Source organism: Scyliorhinus torazame, chromosome 1, assembly GCF_047496885.1.
Source record: "Scyliorhinus torazame isolate Kashiwa2021f chromosome 1, sScyTor2.1, whole genome shotgun sequence".
NCBI lineage: Eukaryota > Metazoa > Chordata > Chondrichthyes > Carcharhiniformes > Scyliorhinidae > Scyliorhinus > Scyliorhinus torazame.
Window position 1 is genome coordinate 95,131,628 of NC_092707.1, and position 20,907 is coordinate 95,152,534.

General features: G+C 43.6%; 1 protein-coding gene across 3 annotated transcripts in view; it reads left to right on the forward strand.

The window, feature by feature from the left end:
* Window positions 1-20,907, forward strand: part of ppil2 (peptidylprolyl isomerase (cyclophilin)-like 2) — a 593,707-nt gene that overhangs the window by 175,253 nt on the left and 397,547 nt on the right. For all 3 annotated transcript variants that reach the window (XM_072498280.1, XM_072498289.1, XM_072498297.1), the window contains one exon: window positions 3,648-3,737. In XM_072498280.1, coding sequence (XP_072354381.1) covers window positions 3,648-3,737 — 90 coding nt within the window. The remainder of the gene's footprint in view (window positions 1-3,647; window positions 3,738-20,907) is intronic.

Here is a 20,907-nt window from a genome sequence, read left to right on the forward strand (position 1 = left end):
GTCCACGAGGACCAAACTGGGTTTGTGAAGGGGAGACAGCTGAACACGAATATACGGAGGCTGTTAGGGGTAATGATGATGGCCCCACCAGAGGGGGAAACGGAGATAGTAGTGGCGATGAATGCCGAGAAAGCATTTGGTAGGGTGGAGTGGGATTATTTGTGGGAGGTGTTGAGGAGATTTGGTTTTGGAGAGGGGTATGTTAGTTGGGTGCAGCTGTTGTATAGGGCCCCGATGGCGAGCGTGGTCACGAATAGACGGGGATCTGCATATTTTCGGCTCCATAGAGGGACAAGGCAGGGATGCCCTCTGTCCCCATTATTGTTTGCACTGACGATTGAGCCCCTGGCGATAGCGTTGAGGGGTTCCAAGAAGTGGAGGGGAGTACTTAGAGGAGGAGAAGAACACCGGTATCTTTGTATGCGGACGATTTGCTACTGTACGTGGCAGACCCGGCGGAGGGGATGCCAGAAATAATGCGGATACTTGGGGAGTTTGGGGACTTTTCAGGGTATAAATTGAACATGGGAAAAGTGAGTTGTTTGTGGTGCATCCAGGGGAGCAGAGTAGAGAAATAGAGGACCTACCGTTGAGGAAGGTAACAAAGGACTTTCGTTACCTGGGGCTCCAGATAGCCAAGAATTGGGGGCACATTGCATAGGTTAAATTTAACGCGGTTGGTGGAACAAATGGAGGAGGATTTCAAGAGATGGGATATGGTATCCCTGTCACTGGCAGGGAGGGTGCAGGCGGTTAAGGTGGTGGTCCTCCCGAGATTCCTCTTTGTGTTTCAGTGCCTCCTGGTGGTGATCACGAAGGCTTTTTTTAAAGGATTGAAAAGAGCATTATGGGTTTTGTGTGGGCCGGGAAGACCCCGAGAGTGAGGAAGGGATTCTTACAGCGTAGCAGGGATAGGGGGGGGGGGGGGCTGGCACTACCGAGCCTAAGTGAGTATTATTGGGCCGCTAATATTTCAATGGTGAGTAAGTGGATGGGAGAGGAGGAGGGAGCGGCGTGGAAGAGATTAGAGAGGGCGCCCTGTAGGGGGACTAGCCTACAGGCTATGGTGACAGGCCCCATTGCCGTTCTCACCGAGGAACTACACCACAAGCCCGATGGTGGTGGCTACACTGAAGATTTGGAGACAGTGGAGACGGCATAGGGGAAAGACTGGAGCCTTGGGGGGGCGGGGGGGGGGGTCCCGATAAGAAACAACCATAGGTTTGCCCCGGGGGGAATGGATGGGGGATATGGAATGTGGCAAAGAGCAGGAATAAATCAACTGAAAGATCTGTTTGTGGATGGGAAGTTCGCGAGTCTGGGAGCGCTGACCGAGAAATATGGGTTGCCCCAAGGGAATGCATTCAGGTATATGCAACTGAGGGCTTTTGCGAGGCAACAGGTGAGGGAATTCCCGCAGCTCCCGACACAAGAGGTGCAGGACAGAGTGATCTCAAAGACATGGGTGGGGGATGGTAAGTTGTCAGATATATATAGGGAATTGAGGGACGAAGGGGAGACTATGGTAGATGAACTAAAAGGGAAATGGGAAGAAGAGCTGGGGGAGGAGATCGAGGAGGGGCTGTGGGCAGATGCCCTAAGCAGGGTAAACTCGTCGTCCTCGTGTGCCAGGCTAAGCCTGATTCAGTTTAAGGTATTACACAGGGCGCATATGACTGGAGCACGGCTCAGTAAATTTTTTGGGGTGGAGGATAGGTGTGCGAGGTGCTCGAGAAGCCCAGCGAATCATACCCATATGTTTTGGTCATGCCCGGCACTACAGGGGTTTTGGATGGGGGTGACAAAGGTGCTTTCAAAAGTAGTGGGGGTCCGGGTCGAACCAAGCTGGGGGTTGGCTATATTTAGGGTTGCACAAGAGCCGGGAGTGCAGGAGGCGAGAGAGGCCGATGTTTTGGCCTTTGCGTCCCTAGTAGCCCGGCGCAGGATATTGTTAATGTGGAAAGAAGCCAAGCCCCCGGGGGTGGAGACCTGGATAAATGACATGGCAGGGTTTATAAAGCTAGAGCGGATTAAGTTCGTTCTAAGGGGGTCGGCTCAAGGGTTCCCCAGGCGATGGCAACCGTTCGTCGAATACCTCGCAGAAAGATAGATGGAATGGAAAAAAGAAGGCAGCAGCAGCAGCCCAGGATCGGTGGGGGGGGGGGGGGGGGGGGGGGGAGGAGGAACCAGAAGGACTCTCAGGGTTGTTAATATATACTGTATAATATGTATAGGTCGTTGCGACAGATAATTATATATTGGACTGTTAAATTATATTTTTGGAGAGTGTTACTTGTGATAAGGCAGTTGCCAATTAGGGTTAGTTTTCATTTTTGTTATTTATTAATTATTCATTTTTTTTGTTTATAAAATAGGTCATTGTTATTTGTGTTGTTATAATATTGTGTAAAGGATGCACAATGTACTGTGTCGGTTGACCAAAAATTTTCAATAAAATATTTATAAAAAAAAACAATTGCATACTGGTTCAGCACCATTCGCGATTCCTCAGATCCTGAAGGAGATGGTATCCACATGCAGCAAGAACTGGTGAACATTCAGACTCGGGCTGATAAATGGCTAGTAACACTGATGCCGCACTCATGCCAGGCAATGACCAACACCAACTAGAGCCATCTTCTCTAAACATTCACTGGCATTACCATCACTGAATCCCCCACCATCAATATCTTGGGAGTTAATATTGACCAGAAACTGAGCTGGACCAACCGTACACAAAGTGTGGCTGCAAGAACAGGTCGGAGGCTGGAAATTATGCAGAGAATAACTGATTTATGAACTCTCTAAAGCCTGTCAACCATCTGTAAGGCACAAACCAAGAGTAAGACCTCTTACTGTGCCCACCCCAGTCCAACAGCAGCATCTCCACATCACGTGTCTGTGTGGGTTTACTCTGGGTGCTCCGGTTTCCTCCCAAAAGTCCCGAAAGATATGTTTGTTCGGTGAATTGGACATTCTGAATTCTCCACCAGTGTACCCGAACAGACGTTGGGAGTATGGCGATTGGGGGATTTTCACAGTAACTTCATTGCAGTGTTAATGTAAGCCTACTTGTGACAATCATAAAGATTATTATTATTATTACTACTAACCCTTTTGTCATTTAATCTCCCTTGTCTTCCATCCTGTCACAGACCTTTCTATTTGTTCTTTTTCCCACCCTTCCCCTTTCCCAGTTTTTCCCCTAACTTTTCCCAGATCTGATGAAAGTTCATTGAACTGAAATGGTAACTGTTTCTTTCTCTACAGACACTGTGTGACCTGATGAGAGTTTCTCGCATTTTCTGTTCTTTTTATATCTGATTTCCAGCATCCGCTTCTTCCTCCTTTTAATTTCCTTTACCATTCTTTAGATTAAGAAAAATCCACGGCTAGCACTATAAGGCAAATAAGATAAACTTTACAGTTTGTGGTTTGCCAGAAGTTGAGTTGTACCACATTAGGAACGGTATCGAATTTTATGATTTATGGTAGTGATCGGATAACATCCACTGAAGCTCTGGGCAATGAGAGGAATGGACACTGTCTGTTGTAATTCTGTGTAATGCCAAGAGTTAGAAAAATAATAATTTAATATTCCAAGTATGTTGAAAGGCTTTTTACTTCATTTTTTTCTTTTTAATTAGGCTGTGGAGCAGTTGAACATTAAGACCAAATGTTACAAAGACCTTCTTAATGATGAGTCCTTCAATCGCCAAGACATCATCACACTGCAGGTACAGAGCTTTCCCTTCTTTTACTTTCCAGAGCCAGTATCTGTGTCAATAATTGGGCAACTCTTCATTATGCAAATCTTGGCTTTTCCTCCTGAATTTTGTAAGTTTTTAAATAGACCTGCTATTTCCACACCTCACAGGGGCTTCATGTGTTCTGTTGTTTTCAGGCTGTGAGTACGAAAGTCCGTCCTTTAGGAGCACAGGAAATATAGGAACCTGGAAGAATGTTGCACCTGAATTTATATAATTTATGGCACCTCTCAAAATGCTTCACCTACCCAATACAATTACCCTATTTTGAAGTACAGAACATGCTAGTATGTAGTCAAATGTGGCAGTTAGCTTGTGGAAGCAAGACCCCATAAACCGTTGGTCCATTTTGATTGAAGGAGCAAACCAAACACTGGCAAAAAAATATTTTCTTCAAATTATCTTATTGGATATTTCCCCTTCCTCTGCACCCCCAGTCAGGCAAGGTCTTATTTTAAAGTCTCATCTGACGTGCAACGCCACCTCCTAATGTAGTGCAGCAGCGTGAAATTTGAACCATAAGTTTCAGGAACAAAATGAGCGTGCCATCAGTGGAGCTAATCTGACACATCCTGCTTAAAACAAGGAAGATGGTGATGCTGCCTGAGTGGGTCGAGGGATAAGGACAACTACAACATTTCCTGGGGGTTTTGGACAGGATGGTCTTTTTTTTTTTGTAAAATATTTTATTAAGGTATTTATAATTTTATAATAATAACAGTAAACGGTACAAAGACAAATATAAACATAGTGCATCCCTAACAAATCCCACCTACCCTAAACAGAAAGCAGCCTAACTCTTCCCCCCCCCCCCCCCCCCCCCCCCCCCTCCGACAGGATGGTCTTGATCAGCTAAACTGCTCCATAGTTATTGAGAATATTATGGATCTAGTTTGGAAAGAAATTTAAAGGGACTAAATAGCCCTAATTTCTGAGCATAAAATAGCTGAAATATTTTTTCAATAAAGTCAAAGGCCTCCTAGTTTTTATTTGCTGTTCCTTCCATCGACTCCTCTTGGTACCGTAAAGCCATTTGCTGCCGGTGGTCAACCAGACTTCTGACAGTGCTGTTTGGGCTCGCCATTTGAAGATATCTGAGTGATTCTCAGACAATAGTTTCCGTATTGCTGCAATTTTCTAATGCACTGTGACACATTCTGCCTGCAACTTTATGAAAAATTAAGACAATTGCATGCAAGATAAATTCAATATTTTATAGATAGCCCTTGAGGTTTATAGTACCAATGCAAAAATATGAGAACAGCCTTCCAAACAAAATGCTGCATATGCTTGAAATCATAAACGCCAGCAGAAAAGACAAGTCAGGCACCATCTGTGGAGAAACCGAAATCGCTCAGCTGATATTTTGGGTCCAAGTCCCTTCAACCGTGTTATAATCTCCGAGGAGACTAGGAACGTTTTCCATTTCTTTTTTGGAAAATCCGAAAACAAAGATATTGAATGAAGGCAGATGGTTCACTGTTTAAAACAAATTAATTTTACTGAACAAAAATCAAAGAACATTAATACTAATAACTGGACTCTATTTTAAATAGTCATTATGTTAAAGCTATTCAAAGTACAATGAATACAGTTACCTATTATTTAAACTTAACTTCTTAATTCTTTCTACACCCATTTGACAAACAACCCCAAAAGTCAAGTTGAATGCTTATCAAAAATTAGAAGATTAATCACCTGGTTTGAGTACTGCTTTGAAGATCTATTTAAGGGTTGAGATTTCATAAGTCTTACACTTACTTCTGGCTGGGTTTCCCCTTCAAATCTCCTCCACTCATCCCGTGGTTGTAAACTTCCAGTTCAAAACAGGTCCTGAATGCAGCCATATCAGGTCAGAATCCTCTTGTTTCTAATATTCTTCAACTCTGGAGTTTTGCATCTCTCACTCGCATGCATACTCTCTCTCACACACTCACACCCACACAACACAACTTCATCTGAAATCTTATAGAATTTACAGTGCAGAAGGAGGCCATTTGGTCCATCGAATCTGCATCGGCCCTTGGAAAGAGCACCCTACTTAAACCCACGCCTCTTCCCTATCCCAGTAACCCCACCTAACCTTTTTGACACTAAGGTGCAATTTAACATGGCCAATCCACCTAACCTGCACATCTTTGGACAGTGGGAGGAAACCAGAGCACCCAGAGGAATTCCACGCAGACACTGGGAGAAATTGCAAACTCCACACGAACAGAAAGAGATGGTTCCTGCTCTGCTAAACTCAAAACACCTGCTTGAAATGGACCTAAACACAATATACTCCGCATTATTAACTCATTGTTCACCCGTTTTCTGCTGTTTACCTTTCAGGCAACTTGGTCACATGATTAGTTACTGAAAGCAAGGTGCTTTATCAGAAATCATCTCCCAGAAAAACCTAGTTCTTAAAGCGATCATCACCACAGCATAAAATGTAGGATGGGATTTACCAGCTGTTCACGCTGGCGGGAATTCCAGTCCCAAGCCAGTGCATGGGTCTCCCGGTGCCGATGGGTGCTGTTAACAACGGCGGGAATGGTAGATCCCACTGGCGGGCTGCCTCTGCCACTGAAAAACACATGGCTAGCTGGTGGGAAAATCCAGTCCACAGCTTCTTTCTCTCAGTCAGTCCTTCCACAAACAGTTGTGTGCATCTTTCAAATAGAATTCTATAATTCTTAAGTAGCTAACAAACTGCATTCAATAAAAGCAAATTACTATGGCTGCTGGATTCTGAAACCATGTACTTAATGATCTGTTGAGCTGCTCGCAGAAAAATACTTTTCACTGTACCTCGGTACAAGTGACGATAAACAAATCCAATCCAATCCAAAAAGAAAATGTGGAAAACCTCAGCAGGTCTGGCAGCATCTGTAGGGAGAGAAAAGAGCTCACGTTTCGAGTCCAAATGACCCAAAGGGATGTTGCCAGGCCTGCTGAGATTTTCCAGCATTTTCTTTTTGATAATAAGCTGCATTCATTAGTTTCACTTCTAATTTCAAGGCTGCATGATTGAAAATAAACAGCCTGCTTACCAATGCTCAGTAGGAGTGGGTACGAAGATATCCTGGCAATACTTTAAGCTGGTCATTGACTTAAGGAAGCAAAGTACCGTACACACCCCTGTCAGCATCAACGGGGCCGAGGTGGAGATGGTTAGCAGTTTCAAATTCCTCGGGGTGCACATCTCCAAAAATCTTTCCTGGTCCACCCATGTCGACGATACCACCAAGAAAGCACAACAGCGCCTATACTTCCTCAGGAAACTAAGGAAATTTGTCATGTCCACATTAACCCATACCAACTTTTACAGATGCACCATAGAAAGCATCCTATCGGGCTGCATCACAGCCTGGTACGGCAACTGCTCGGCCCAGGACTGCAAGACACTTCTGAGAGTCGTGAACACCGCCCAGTCCATCTCACGAACCTGCCTCCCATCCATTGACTCCATCTACACCTCTCGCTGCCTGGGGAAAGCGGGCAGCATAATCAAAGATTTCCCCCCCCCCCACCCGGCTTACTCACTCTTCCAACTTCTTCCATCAGGCAGGAGATACAGAAGTCTGAGAACACGCATGAACAGACTCAAAAACAGCTTCCCCACTGTCACCAGACTCCTAAATGACCCTCTTATGGACTGACCTCATTAACAGTACACCCTGTATGCTTCATCCGATGCCAGTGCTTATGTAGTTACATTGTATATCTTGTGTTGCCCTATTATGTATTTTCTTTTATTCCCTTTTCTTCCCATGTACTTAATGATCTGTTGAGCTGCTCGCAGAAAAATACTTTTCACTGTACCTCGGTACACGTGACAATAAACAAATCCAAGCCAAGCCAATCCAATCGCACTAATTAGGTTTTAAATATAATGATTCTTTTGGATGAATGCAGAATTGCATGCATTGTTGCTCTGATAGTCTGTTTCCTTATTGTGAATGGAATGAAATACTAGTACAAGATCAGGTGCTCTGTCCGCTGTCTGTCTTTCTGTCTGTCGCCAGAAACCAGGTTAATGTTTTGGGTTGACATCTTTTCATCAGGTCTGGCAAAAGTTGAGATGTAGCAGGTTTTCAGGAAGTATGGGGGCAGGGAAACCAGAGATGGGAGGGAAGAAAAAAGTACGGTCTGGTCAGCTGGAGAGCAGCTGTTATTAAGTGGTAGAAGAAATTATGATGCAAGGCAGAAGTGGGTGGTAATGGGATAAGTAACAAAACAAAAAAATAGGTCTAGAGGAGGTGAAAAAGTGATTTTGCTATTTCCCATTTTCCAGAGTCTTGTCTTTGTGTTTATTGAAAATTCACCTAAAGTACAGCTTCTGGCAGGGCCTGTGCTCAAAGATAAATCTTCCCACACTCTAGCATGCCATACTTTGTTCTTCCAGTCGTTTGAGAGTTATGTTTATGTACAATAAAAATGACAACTAGAATCCAAGACTGGACTCGGTTTCCTCTGCATCATAAACAACACAAACAAAAATAATAGCTTGTGTATATAAGTGAAAAATTGAGATTCACTTTTGTTATCTATCATCTTGTGCACCAGCCTGAGGTTTGGTAATGCGTCTGTTAAATTAATTTTGCAGACAGCTCCTCCTCTATGCAGTTGATGGTGTTTGAGTTGACAACCTTGTGATCAAACTGATTTTGACACCAAGCTACTGACGAACAATAAATGTAAAATTGACATACAAAATTGGCTTGGCGACCGAAGCCAAAGGGTGGTTGTGGAGGGTTATTTTTCAAACTTGAGGCCTGTGACCAGGGGTGTGCCTCGGGGATCGGTGCTGGATCCACTGTTATTTGTTATATATATATATATATATATATATATATATATATATAAATTATTTGGATGAGAATGTAAGAGGCATGGTTAGTATGTTTGCAGATGACACCAAGATTGGTGGCAATGTGGTAGTGAAGAAGGTTATATAAGATTGCAACATGATTTTGACCAATTGGGCCAGTGGGCCGATGAATGGCAGATGGAGTTTAATTTGGATAAATGTGAGGTGATGCATTTTGGTAGATCAAATCAGGGCACAATCTACTCAGTTAATGGGAGGGAGTTGGGGAGAGTTACAGAACAAAGAGATCTAGGAGTACAGGTTCATAGCTCCTTGAAGGTGGAGTCGCAGGTGGACAGGGTGGTGAAGAAGGCATTCAGCATGCTAGGTCAGAATTTTGAATACAGGAGTTGGGAAATCTTGTTGAGGTTGTACAAGACATTGGTAAGACCACACATGGAATACTGTGTTCAGTTCTGGTCACCATATTATAGGAAAGATATTGTTAATTGAAAGAGTGCAGAAGAGATTTACGAGGATGCTACCAGGACTTGATGGTCTGAGTTATGAGGAAATGCTGGATAGGCTGGGACTTTTTTCCCGGGAGTGCAGGAGGCTTAGGGGGTGATCTTAAATAATAATAATCTTTATTGTCACAAGTAGGCTTACATTAACACGCAATGAAGTTACTGTGAAAAGCCCCTAGTCGCCACATTCCGGCGCCTGTTCGGGTACACAGAAGGAGAATTTAGAATGTCCAAATGACCTAACAGCACGGCTTTCGGGACTTCTGGGAGGAAACCGGAGCCCCTGGAGGAAACCCATGCAGGCTCATTATGGAGGTCTATAAAATAACGACGAACATAGATAAGGTAGATAGTCAACATCTTTTCCCAAAGGTAGAGTAGTCTAGAACTAGAGGGCATAGATTTAAGGTGAGCGGAGAGAGATACAAAAGAGACAAGGGGAAATTGCTTCACACAGAGGGAACGGGCTGCCGGAGCCAGTGGTAGAGGTGGGTAGAATTTTGTTTTTTAAAATGCAGTTAGATGGGCAGGGTGGGTATTGAGGGATATGGGCCAAATGTGGGCAAGTGGGACTAGCTTAGTGATAGGGGCTGGTTTAGCACAGGGCTAAAGGGCTGGCTTTTAAAGCAGAGCAAGGCAGGCCAGCAGCACGGTTCAATTCCCGTACCAGCCTCCCCGAACAGGCACCGGAATGTGGCGACTAGGGGCTTTTCACAGTAACTTAATTTGAAGCCTACTTGTGACAATAAGCGATTTTCCATTTCATTTCATTTCGTAGGAATTGGGCGGCATGGACAAGCTGGGCCGAAGAGCCTGTTTCCATGCTGTAAACATCTATGACTCTAAATGCACTGAGGAGGAATTGTAGTGGGTGTTGCCTATCTGCGAGGTCGATGTGTAAACTGCCTTTTATTTCATACACTAAACTATTCAAATCAGTGTTGGTTTAGCTTGTGAGGAATGTGCTGACCATCCTTCTTCCGAATTAAAAATAAACCAACTTATTATTTCAAGGCTGCCATAAGCTTGAGACACTTCGAATCATTTTTGCTTTATTTTGAAAATTAGTTATGTTTGTGAAAACACAGGTGGCCATTTACAAAAACAAAGGTAACAGTGGACTTTTACTGAAAGGGCAAGGCACTGCTTGCCGTTTGATTTAACTAGGTTGGAAAAACACAATTACAATCTGAGGCGCTCGCTGCTTAACTTGCTCTTACTACAAGAGGGAGTGTTGGGACAGGCCTATTAAAATGATTATATTCCCAATCCTCCAACTAACTGTGGCAGCTGTTAACTGAGCAAAAATCACTGGCAACGCCTTTTGAGTTTGACTCCTGATAGACCCAAAGCAAGAAGGTTTTAATAGGAAATCAAATTCATACAAGTTTTATAATACGTTTATGGATCTTTCCTATCATTTTAGCTCTGTTAATATCTCCTTTTGGTCGTGAGTAACTGTTGTTGACATAATTAGGTGAACTGGCCAAGACACTACTAATCCTAAAAGTGGGAGAAATATATTTGAAGTGCATTACGATATTTCTGAGCCATAGTGAGGTGTAATATAAATTTAAGTCATTTTCTTTATTGCTATCTATACTGAGTCATTAATCCAGTGCTTTGTCAATTCAGTCGTGTAATTCAGGGAGCTCAAAGGTTGCGAATGATTGGACTCCCATTTTAATTATTTTTGCCAGTGTAAACATCTAGGATGACAAATATACATGTTCCGTTGTTCAAATTTATTTTTGGCCCAGTATATTTTTTTTATATAAATCAGAATCTTAAAAGTGTGTCAAAATGACTGAGCACAGGATATGCTAAATAGGCTAGTAGGAGATGACAAAGAAACACAACTCCTGTATGCCACTTAGTAGTTCGCTGTGACCACTATTTCATGACTAACTCAGTTTCTCATACAACGTACATCTAAGATTGTTTTTCTTTATCCTTTGTACAGCAGAGGAAATGGTTGTATCTTTTTTAAGCTTGCACCTGTACTTCACTCAAGTTAGCGGTTTCATGCCAAACCCCTCAGTTTTGACATTCTAATGAACATAAAGAACTGCTTATTTTTATGGAACTGATTCTTAGCAGTGAAAAGCAAAGTGTCCCACACCCACCCTTAAAAAAATACTGATGCAGAAGCTGCAAGCAAGGGCATGTTCTTAGCAGTCTGTATCTTTATTACTGTGCAGTGTTGCAGTAAATGGCTTAATTAAACCCTTCCACAGAGGAACAGTTTCAGATTTACAAATCCAGTAAAAGTGTCTCCAAGACAGTGATGCCCACCCACTGTTACATAATGGACACAGTGTCCAAAGGGAGAAAGTAAAAGTGACAACTCTTACTGGAAGCAATCCGATGGCAACATAAAATATGAAAAAAATTCTAAGTGTGGGCTAAACCGGCGAGAAACTCCCCGGGGCCCCCAAAAAATGAATAGCGGTGGGGAACCTGCCGGCAGAACTTGCCGGAAACTCCCTGAAAAACCCACCACAAATTAACTTAGAAATTTTTCCGGAGAATCGAGCCCTTAATGGCTTCAAGGAAGTAGAGCTAGACTATAAGTAGTGCCTTTCTGGAGCCATTGACATTCCAGAAGCACATTCTTTAAGGAGTTCTGTCACACGTGCCATAAAATGCATGAATTCCAGCACCACTTTCTGACCCCTTATGACACATTGGTCTTGATTAAAATGCCTCCTCTAATTGTTCAGGTAATTGTTAAAAATTTAAAACTTGGAAATGTGCCCCTAATCTTCTGCAAGTGCTTCCATTACTGTTTTATCACAGTAGATCTTATGTTGTGAGCCCTTAATGTCTTTAGGGAAGTAGAGCTAGACTATAAGTAGTGCCTTTCTGGAGCCATTGACATTCCAGAAGCACATTTTTTAAGGAGTTCTGTTGAAAGGTGCCTTGATCAACATAAATCGAGCTCCCATGGTTCAGTTGGTTGTGGAGGCAGAAAGTTTCTATTACATTTGTTCATGGGAAGTGGGCATCGCAGGCTGTGCCAACATTTATTGCCCATCCCTAATTGCCCTTGAGGGGACAGTAAAGAGTCAATCACATTGCTGTGGGTCTGGAGTCACATGTAGACCAGACCAGCTAAGGATGGCAGATTTCCTTCCTGAAAGGACATTCATGATAATCGACAATGGTTCCAAGGTCATCATTAGACTTTTTTTAATGGGCAGCACGGTAGCATGGTGGTTAGCACTGTTGCTTCACAGCTCCAGGGCCCCAGGTGCGATTCTGGTTTGGATCACTGTCTGTGCGGAGTCTGCACGTTCTCCCCGTGTTTGCGTGGGTTTCCTCCGGGTGCTCCGGTTTCCTCCCACAGTCCAAAGATGTGCAGGTTAGGTGGATTGGTCATGCTAAATTAGTGTCTAAAATTGCCCTTAGTGTTGGGTGGGGTTACTGGGTTATGGGGATAGCCTCCTTCTGCACTGTAAATCCTTTGATTCTAATTCCAGATGGCGGAGAGGGGGTGGGAACAGAAAATTACAGTGTTAGACAGTCCGACACATGCAGCCCAGGGGGTGGGTAGCTGGTGGCCTCAGCGGCCACGGCACCCGGCCATGGCGGCTAGTATGGATGCCGGCATGTGGTGCAGGGTGGGGGTTCGGCTGCCAGGTTGTAAAGCCAATCATTCCATGCAGATTTTAGCAATCTTCTCACCTTGTCTCGCCATCTTCATAAAATTGTATATAAAAACATCTCCAGTTCACATTGTTCATGCAGCAACTTTAAAATTGTGGGATTTAAGTTGTGTTGTTTATTCTACCTCCCAAAATGTTCACTTAAGAAAGAACTTACATTATTTAGTACCTTTCATTGGCTCATGGTATCCATGATAGCTGATTAATTACTTTTTGAAATGCAGTCACATTGTAATGTAGGAAATACAGCAGACAATTTGCACATAGCAAGATCATACTTACAGTAAGTAATATGATGATGATCAAATAATCTATATTAGGTATCGGTTAAGGAATAAATATTGTCTCGGACACCACAGAGAATTCCCCCTCTCTTCCTTCGAAAGAGTGCCCTGGGTTCCATGACACTCAACTGGAATCCTCTGATAGAGCCTTAGCTTAATGTCTTATCTGAAAGATAGGACAGTGTTCCCTTATGTATGCCAGACTGGATTTGTGCTCAAGGTTAAGAAGAGAAACTTAAACCCACAACCCTCTGATTCTGGAATGTGTGTGCTACTGCAAAGGCACAGCGTGGCTAGTGCAGAAAACAAAAATGTTACATTGGTGCAGTAGGTAGTGTTCTCACAAAGTAAGCAAAGGAGGGAGTGGTGAGGAGGTGGGGTTTTTAACTGAACATAAGCTGCGCTTTACTTCGTTAGAAGCAGCTCGGTGGTTATGCCTTTGATGACAGATATGTGCTGTCAACTGCAAGCATACCACACTTTAATGTGAGAAGCTGAACTTTGAGGAGATTCACAAGAGTTTGGGGATCTCTGTTGAGCACTGCTTTCCCAAGATCTCTTTAATCACATAAAAATACTAACATTGGGTGACAAAAAAATGAAGGTGGACGGTGCAAAAGAGAACATAAGAGAGTGAAAAAGATTAGCCTTCTTGGTGTTCTTTTGCTGCCTATCCAAGACAAATGAGGTTACAGATCAACAAGAGCAAAATGACAGAAACAGGGAAATAATGGTTCAGTACTGGATATGCCATAGATCAGTACTCAATTGCCCCGACACCAGAATGATTGGCGAACAGAAAAAAAACTGCAAATGGTTTTTGAGTTGTTGTCGATGGATAAAGCGGTGAGCCAGCTGCAATGCTCGCGGGGAAGTATTATGAGCATTGTGAGAAGACCAGTTGTCTGTTGCCTCACCGGCTGAGGCGGTAGGCTGCCCCCCAGGAGAGTGCAGTTAGGGATTTGGGTGACGGGTTGGTTTCTGCCCCAGAGAAGGTCAATGAGGCAGTGGTACAGGCGGGTACAACTTTTTCCTTTAAAAAACAGTTAGACCGTTACATGGGCAGGGTGGGTATAGAGGTATATGGGCCAATGCGGGCAAGTGAGACTAGCTTAGTGATAGAAATTGGGCGGCACGGACAAGCTGGGCCGAAGGGCCTGTTTCAATGCTGTAAACATCTATGACTCTATGACTCCATCTTAATTGGGAGATGCCTTATTTTTAAACCGTGTAGCCTAGTTCTACTCTCTCCCATAAGGGGAAACATGTTTTCAGCATCCACTCTGTTGGATGTTGAGTACCTAAACAGCATGAATACTGTAAGCAGAACCATGTGAATCTACCTTAATATTGCAACCAACCAAGTCTATTCATCTGGACAGAGCAAGATCCCACAAATGGCAATGGTACAGATGACTGGATTATTTTTGTTTTAAAAAGTGGTGTGGGTCGAGAAATTGTTGACTTCCCAGACATGTAGCACTCCCGGAATTCTGCATTAGATTATTTACTCATGATTGAATTTTGAGGGGAGGGTGCCATCACTGAGCCAAAGATGACATGTCTTTGAACCTTTAGAAATAATTAGAATGGACACTGTAGCAAATATATAAGATTCGCTCTCTACTCTGCTCAGTGGTTAATTTCAATTGTATTGGTTAAGAGAAATCTATGGGAGGCTAGTGATGCCTTCTAGCATGAGCTACTAAAGTGCTGTAGTGTAGACACATGCTGCTGTTATTTTGGCAATATAAAAATGAAAAACTGCAAATTCTAAAAGTCGAGTAGGTTAGTCAGCACCAGCAAAGAGAAAAGATAGGTTATGTTTTAGACGTCTACCTGATAAAGGGTAAACAACCAAAATGCAATAACCCTTAACAGATGCGGGCCATTCTGTTGAGCACCTTCCATATTTTATGTTGCCATCGGATTGCTTCCAGTAAGAGTTGTCACTTTTACTTTCTCCCTTTGGACACTGTGTCCATTATGTAACAGTGGGTGGGCATCACTGTCTTGGAGACACTTTTACTGGATTTGTAAATCTGAAACTGTTCCTCTGTGGAAGGGTTTAATTAAGCCATTTACTGCAACACTGCACAGTAATAAAGATACAGACTGCTAAGAACATGCCCTTGCTTGCAGCTTCTGCATCAGTATTTTTTTTAAGGGTGGGTGTGGGACACTTTGCTTTTCACTGCTAAGAATCAGTTCCATAAAAATAAGCAGTTCTTTATGTTCATTAGAATGTCAAAACTGAGGGGTTTGGCATGAAACCTGCCATTTGTAAAGGGTATCCCAATTGCCAAGTGAGCTTCTGGGTCCCCCACACCCCCCCCCCCACCCATGGGTAATGTCGCCCCCACATACATGGGCACAACCCCACACCTCCCAAGTGAAGACACTCCGCTATGAGGTCCCTCGGGGCCCCCTCTTCAAGCCACCCAAGCACCCTTTTAGCAACCCCCCTTCCAAGACCCCTGTGGATCACCCCTCCCCGAGGCCCCTACTTACCTGCTCTGCACATACCCCCACCCTTCAAACCCACGTCTCCACCCTCATTTCATGGGCTGTGATGCAGTCACAGAGCCAGGGACTACATGAGGGGATGTCGGGTCAATTTCTAGGGGGCATAGGTTTAAGGTGCGAGGGGCAAGGTTTAGAGAAGATTTATGAGGCAAGTTTTTTACACAGCGGGTAATGGATGCCTGGAACTCGCTGCCGGAGGAGTGGTGGAAGTAGGTACGATAGTGACGTTTAAGGGGCATCTTGATAAATACATGAATAGGATGGGAATAGAGGGATACAGACCCCGGAAGTGTAGAAGATTTTAGTTTAGACGGGCAGCATGCTTGGCGCAGGCTTGGAGGGCCAAAAGGGCCTGTTCCTGTGCTGTACTTTTCTTTGTTCTTTGTTAAGAATACAAAAAACGGGGCAGCACGGTGGCGCAGTCGGTTAGCACTGCGGCCTCATGGCGCCGAGGTCCCAGCTTCGATCCCAGCTCTGGGCCACTGTCCGTGTGGAGTTTACACTTTCTCCCCGTGTTGCGTGGGTTTTGCCCCCACAACCCAAAAATGTGCAAGCTAGGTGGATTGGGCACTCCAAATTGCCCCTTAATTGGAAAAAATGAATTGGGACTCTAAAATTTTTTTTAAATATACAAAAAACGGAAGTTATACTAATCCTTTACAGAACACTGGCCATACCCCTCTGGAGAATTGTCGGCAGCCTACTTGAGGTTTTTTTTATTTTTTCTTGGGATGTGGGTACACTGACTGGGGCAGCATTTATTGCCCAACCGTAATTGCCCTTGAGAAGGTGCTGGTGAGCCGCCGCCTTGAACTGCTGCAGTCCAGATGGTGTAGGAACACCAACAGTGCTGTTAGGGAGGGAGTTTCAGGATTTTGACCGAAAGATATTAAAGGAATGGTGATATATTTCCATGTCAGTATCTTGTGTGACTTGGAGGAGAACTTGTAGGTGGTGTCACGAATGGTGCTGAACATATTGCATTCGCCAGCGTGACATTCCCCACTTCTGACCTTATGGTGGAGGGAAGGTCAATGGTGAAGCAGCTGAAGATTGTTAGGCCTAGGACACTACCCTGAGGAACTCCTGCAGTGAACATCTGGAACTGAGATGATTGACCTCCAACAACCACAGTCATCTTCCTTTGTGTTAGGTATGACTTGGGATTTTTCTCCTGATTCCCATTGTATCCAGTTTTGCTAGGACTCCTTGATGCTACACTCTGTCAAACGCTGCCTTGATGTCAAGCGCAGTCACTCTCACCTCACCTCTGGAATTCAGCTCTTTTGTTCATAGAACATACAGTGCAGAAGGAGGCCACTCGGCCCATCGAGTCCACACCGACCCATTTAAGCCCTCACTTCCACCCTATCCCTGTAACCCAATTACCCCTCCCAACCTTTCTGTCACTAAGGGCAATTTATCATGGCAATCTACCCAACCTGCACGCTCCCGGACCGCAGGAGGAAACCGGAGCACCCGGAGGAAACCCACGCACACACTGGGAGAATGCGCAGACTCCACACAGACAGCGACCCAGTGGGGAATCGAACCTGGGACCCTGGCGTCGCGAAGCCACAATGGCAGCCACTTGTGCCACCGTGCCGCCCAATATCACGGTGATACTTCACTCATCAGCATCTTGTCAACATGAAAATGACCTATTTGTGCCTACTCTCTGTTTCCTGTAAGCTAACCAATCAGCTATTCATGGTGATATGTTACCCCCTACGCCATGAACTCTTATTTTACGTCATAAACTTTGATGTGGCACCTTGTCAGATATCTTCTGGAAATCTAAGTACAGTACATCCATACCTTCCCCTTCATCTATGTGCTTGTTATTTCCTCAAAGAACTCCAATAGGTTAGTCAAACATGTTTTCCCTTTCCTAATACCGTCTTAATTCAGCCAGATTGCATTTAGATTTTCTAGATGCCCCGCGATAACCTCCTTACTAATAGATTCTGCCGTTTTCCTTGTGACAGATGTTAGGCTCACAGGCCTGGCCTGTAGTTTCCAGCTTTCTGTCTCTCCTTTCTGGAATAGAGGAGCCGCATTCACTATTTCCCAATCTGATTGGACATTTCCAGAATCGAGAGAATTTTGGAAAATTAAAACCATCTACTATTTCAGCTGCCACTTCTCGCCCTCTAGAGGAGGAGCATTCACATTTTTCTTTTTTTAAATGTCTTTATTTTTCTAGCTAGCTCCCTCTTCCTCCTTATTCATCTGTGAGTCATTCTTTGCTGTTCTTTATATTTTGTTTAATCTTCTGGCCTGTCATCCACATTTGCAGAATTATTCACCTTTTTTTCCAATTTGATTCTATCTTCAACGGTTCATCTGTTTTGTGGCAAATGTTTCTGTTGCACTCTTCGCTTTTTCCCGTCCTGCCACATTCATCATTTCCTGTATTCCTGCCTTGCTCCCTTGCCTTGTTTGAACCAAGGCTGTAATGAGGTAAGGAACTGAGTATTCCTGGCAGAATCCAAACAGAGCGTCCATGCGCAGGCTATTGCTAAGCAAGTGCCACTTGACAGCATTGTTGATTACTCGTTCCTTCACTTTACTGATGATTGAGAGTAGACTGACGTGACGGTAATTGACCAGGTTGAATTTGTCCTGCATTTTGCACAGGATACACTGGGACAATTTTCCAAATTGCCAGGTGGATACCAGTCTTATAGCCGTACTAGGTGTCCAGGCCTTCAAGAGGTCTCTGAGTAGATTTACTAGATTGGTACTTAAGTTGCATGAAGAAACTGGGTTTCTTAACAGAGAAGTTAAGGAGAGATTTAACATGTCTTCAAAACCATGAAGGGCAAGTAAGGAGGAACCTTCCAGTGACAGAAGGTTTAGTAATTGGTCAACCTGGATTTGTGATAATTGGCAGAAGGACTAGAGATGAGATGAGCAGAATTTTTTTAATCCACCTAATTGTTATGATCAGGAGTGCACACCTTGAAATGGTGATTGATGCATATTGAGTAAGAATTTTAACAAGAGAATTGGATAAATACTGGAAGGCGAATAATTTACCATGCTATCGGGAAAGAGCAGGGTAGTGGGATTAATTGAATAGTTTATATGCACAGATCTCCAAATGGTGGCCTTCTGTGCTGTCTGATTCTATGGTTCTGCACTAATTTTTCAAAGCTAAATCTGGTCAATGAGGGTCAATGAGATATAGAGAACCAGGAGTATACAACAACTGGATTACATTTGAAATAGTGAATGATCTGCAAGGTCTGGTTGACAGTGACTTAAACGGTACTATAGCCAGAGTTGCAGGTCTTCCTGTGGTTACGCTGTTGTTCACTTTTTACAGTTACAATATTTTTTTCCAGCTAAGCATAGTTTGTATCAAATGGAAAGCAACTGTTCCTCATGGCACAAGCACAAGACCTTCAGTTGAGGGTCTGTGACCTTAGCTCTGACTTATTTCCCTTCTGTTATTTTCAAATCTTGGGCAAATGAAACACAGTGCCTGTTTTTAAATAGGTCTGACCTAGCTCGACTGTAAACCTGTTATCCTTCCATCCTTGCTGTATATAATAACGAATGCTATACTAAGCAGCAAGTTGCCAAGGAGCAGGAGTAGACCATTCTGCCGATCAAACCTGTACCATGATTTAATTAGATAATGGCTGATGGGTATCTTGGCCCCATCTATCCATCTATATACATCTTTGTTCTGCACTGCTTGGGGGGTACTATTAATCTCAGTCTTGAAATGTTCAATTTACCTTTGCACAACAGTGTTTGCAAAATGAAAAATGAAATGAAAATCGCTTATTGTCACAAGTAGGCTTCAATGAAGTTACTGTGAAAAGCCCCTAGTCGCCACATTGCAACGCCTGTTCGGGGAGGCTGTTACGGCTGGTTGGAGGAGAACGTTCTAGATTTTCACTACCCTGTTTTGTGAAAAAATTATTCTCGACAACACCCTTGAATGACTTGGTTCAAATTTTAAGGTTCTTCCCCCTTTTCTCTACAGTCCCACCAGAGCAAATAGTTGCTCTATATTTGTACATAGGAGGAATGCCCATATTATAACAGCTTAATAAAGAGTAGTCAGTATAGATGTACTGCTTTCTGAACCCCCTCAAAATTTTCAAGAATGTAAACTAAGATGGATAGTGGTAGTTTATATTATTTTGTTCATTTGGACTTACATAATGTCCTCTGAAAGCCCCACATGTAACAGTACTAAGGTTACAAGCCTTGGAAATCCAAGGACATACATGTCTTTGGATCAGAAAGTAGGAAACGTGTACTCCTAGAGTGGGCCATGGGAAGCCTGTCAAGTGGAGTTTTAATTTGGGTCGTTGAATAGGGAGAGATTGGGCCAAGTTGGCCTGTATTCACTAAAGTTTGGAAGAACGAGAGGGAATCTAATTGAAACATGTAAAATTCTGACAGAGCTGGACAGACTGGTTGCAGGGACCTTGTTTCTGGAACGGCTGCAACCCCCAACACCCCACACCTCTGATCAGTGGGGGTGGGATCTGTGGAATTCTCAGCCACAGAAGGCTGTGGAGGCCAAGTCACCAAATATAATTAAGAAGGTGATAGATTTCCAGACTTTAAAGATGTCTAAAGAAGGGAGAACGCAGCAGTGTGGTGTTGAGATAGGGGATCAGCCTTAATCGTAACGAATGGTGAAGCAAGCTTGAAGGGTCGACTCTTGCTCTTATTTTCTATGATTCTATGTCTCTACCTCCTGTATGGCGAGTTCTCAACACCAGACTGGAGACATCCCAACTGAGATTCAGGCTTCTGCAGCAGCACACAAATGTCCAGCATCCTCCTGTTCAGTTTGCAGCCTCCTTTTCAGCAGGGGTCAATTTGGAGATATTAGGTACTCTGTCACCAGTCTTGGAATGTTCTGTTGTGTTAGGTACTCTTTTGTCCTGCAGGCAGGCAGAAGGATTATTATTGCCTCATTGGATGCCTAAACCCTTGATGAACATGCAACCTAAAACAAAATGTTACCTATTGGGGGGTATATGATGTTATATGGTGAACCTAGGATATTGCTTTGAAGTCCATCAGGCCAGTAGATCCAGATGGCATAAATTCATACTTTTGAAAAGTAAATCTAAATCTTAATAAATATATTTACTCAGCGTTGTGGCATTTGGAATAATCTAACAGGTAAGGTAGTAGATACAAACACATTAGGGGAGCTCAAGATGTAGTTAAATGCTAGGCCGAGAGTTGAAATATTGGACAACCTTCTTTGACGTCTGCATGTGTTCTTATAAAATCGTGGATAACTGGACCAACTGCACCACATCTTTTGTCTCTTTATCTCACCATGGGAAGGGGATG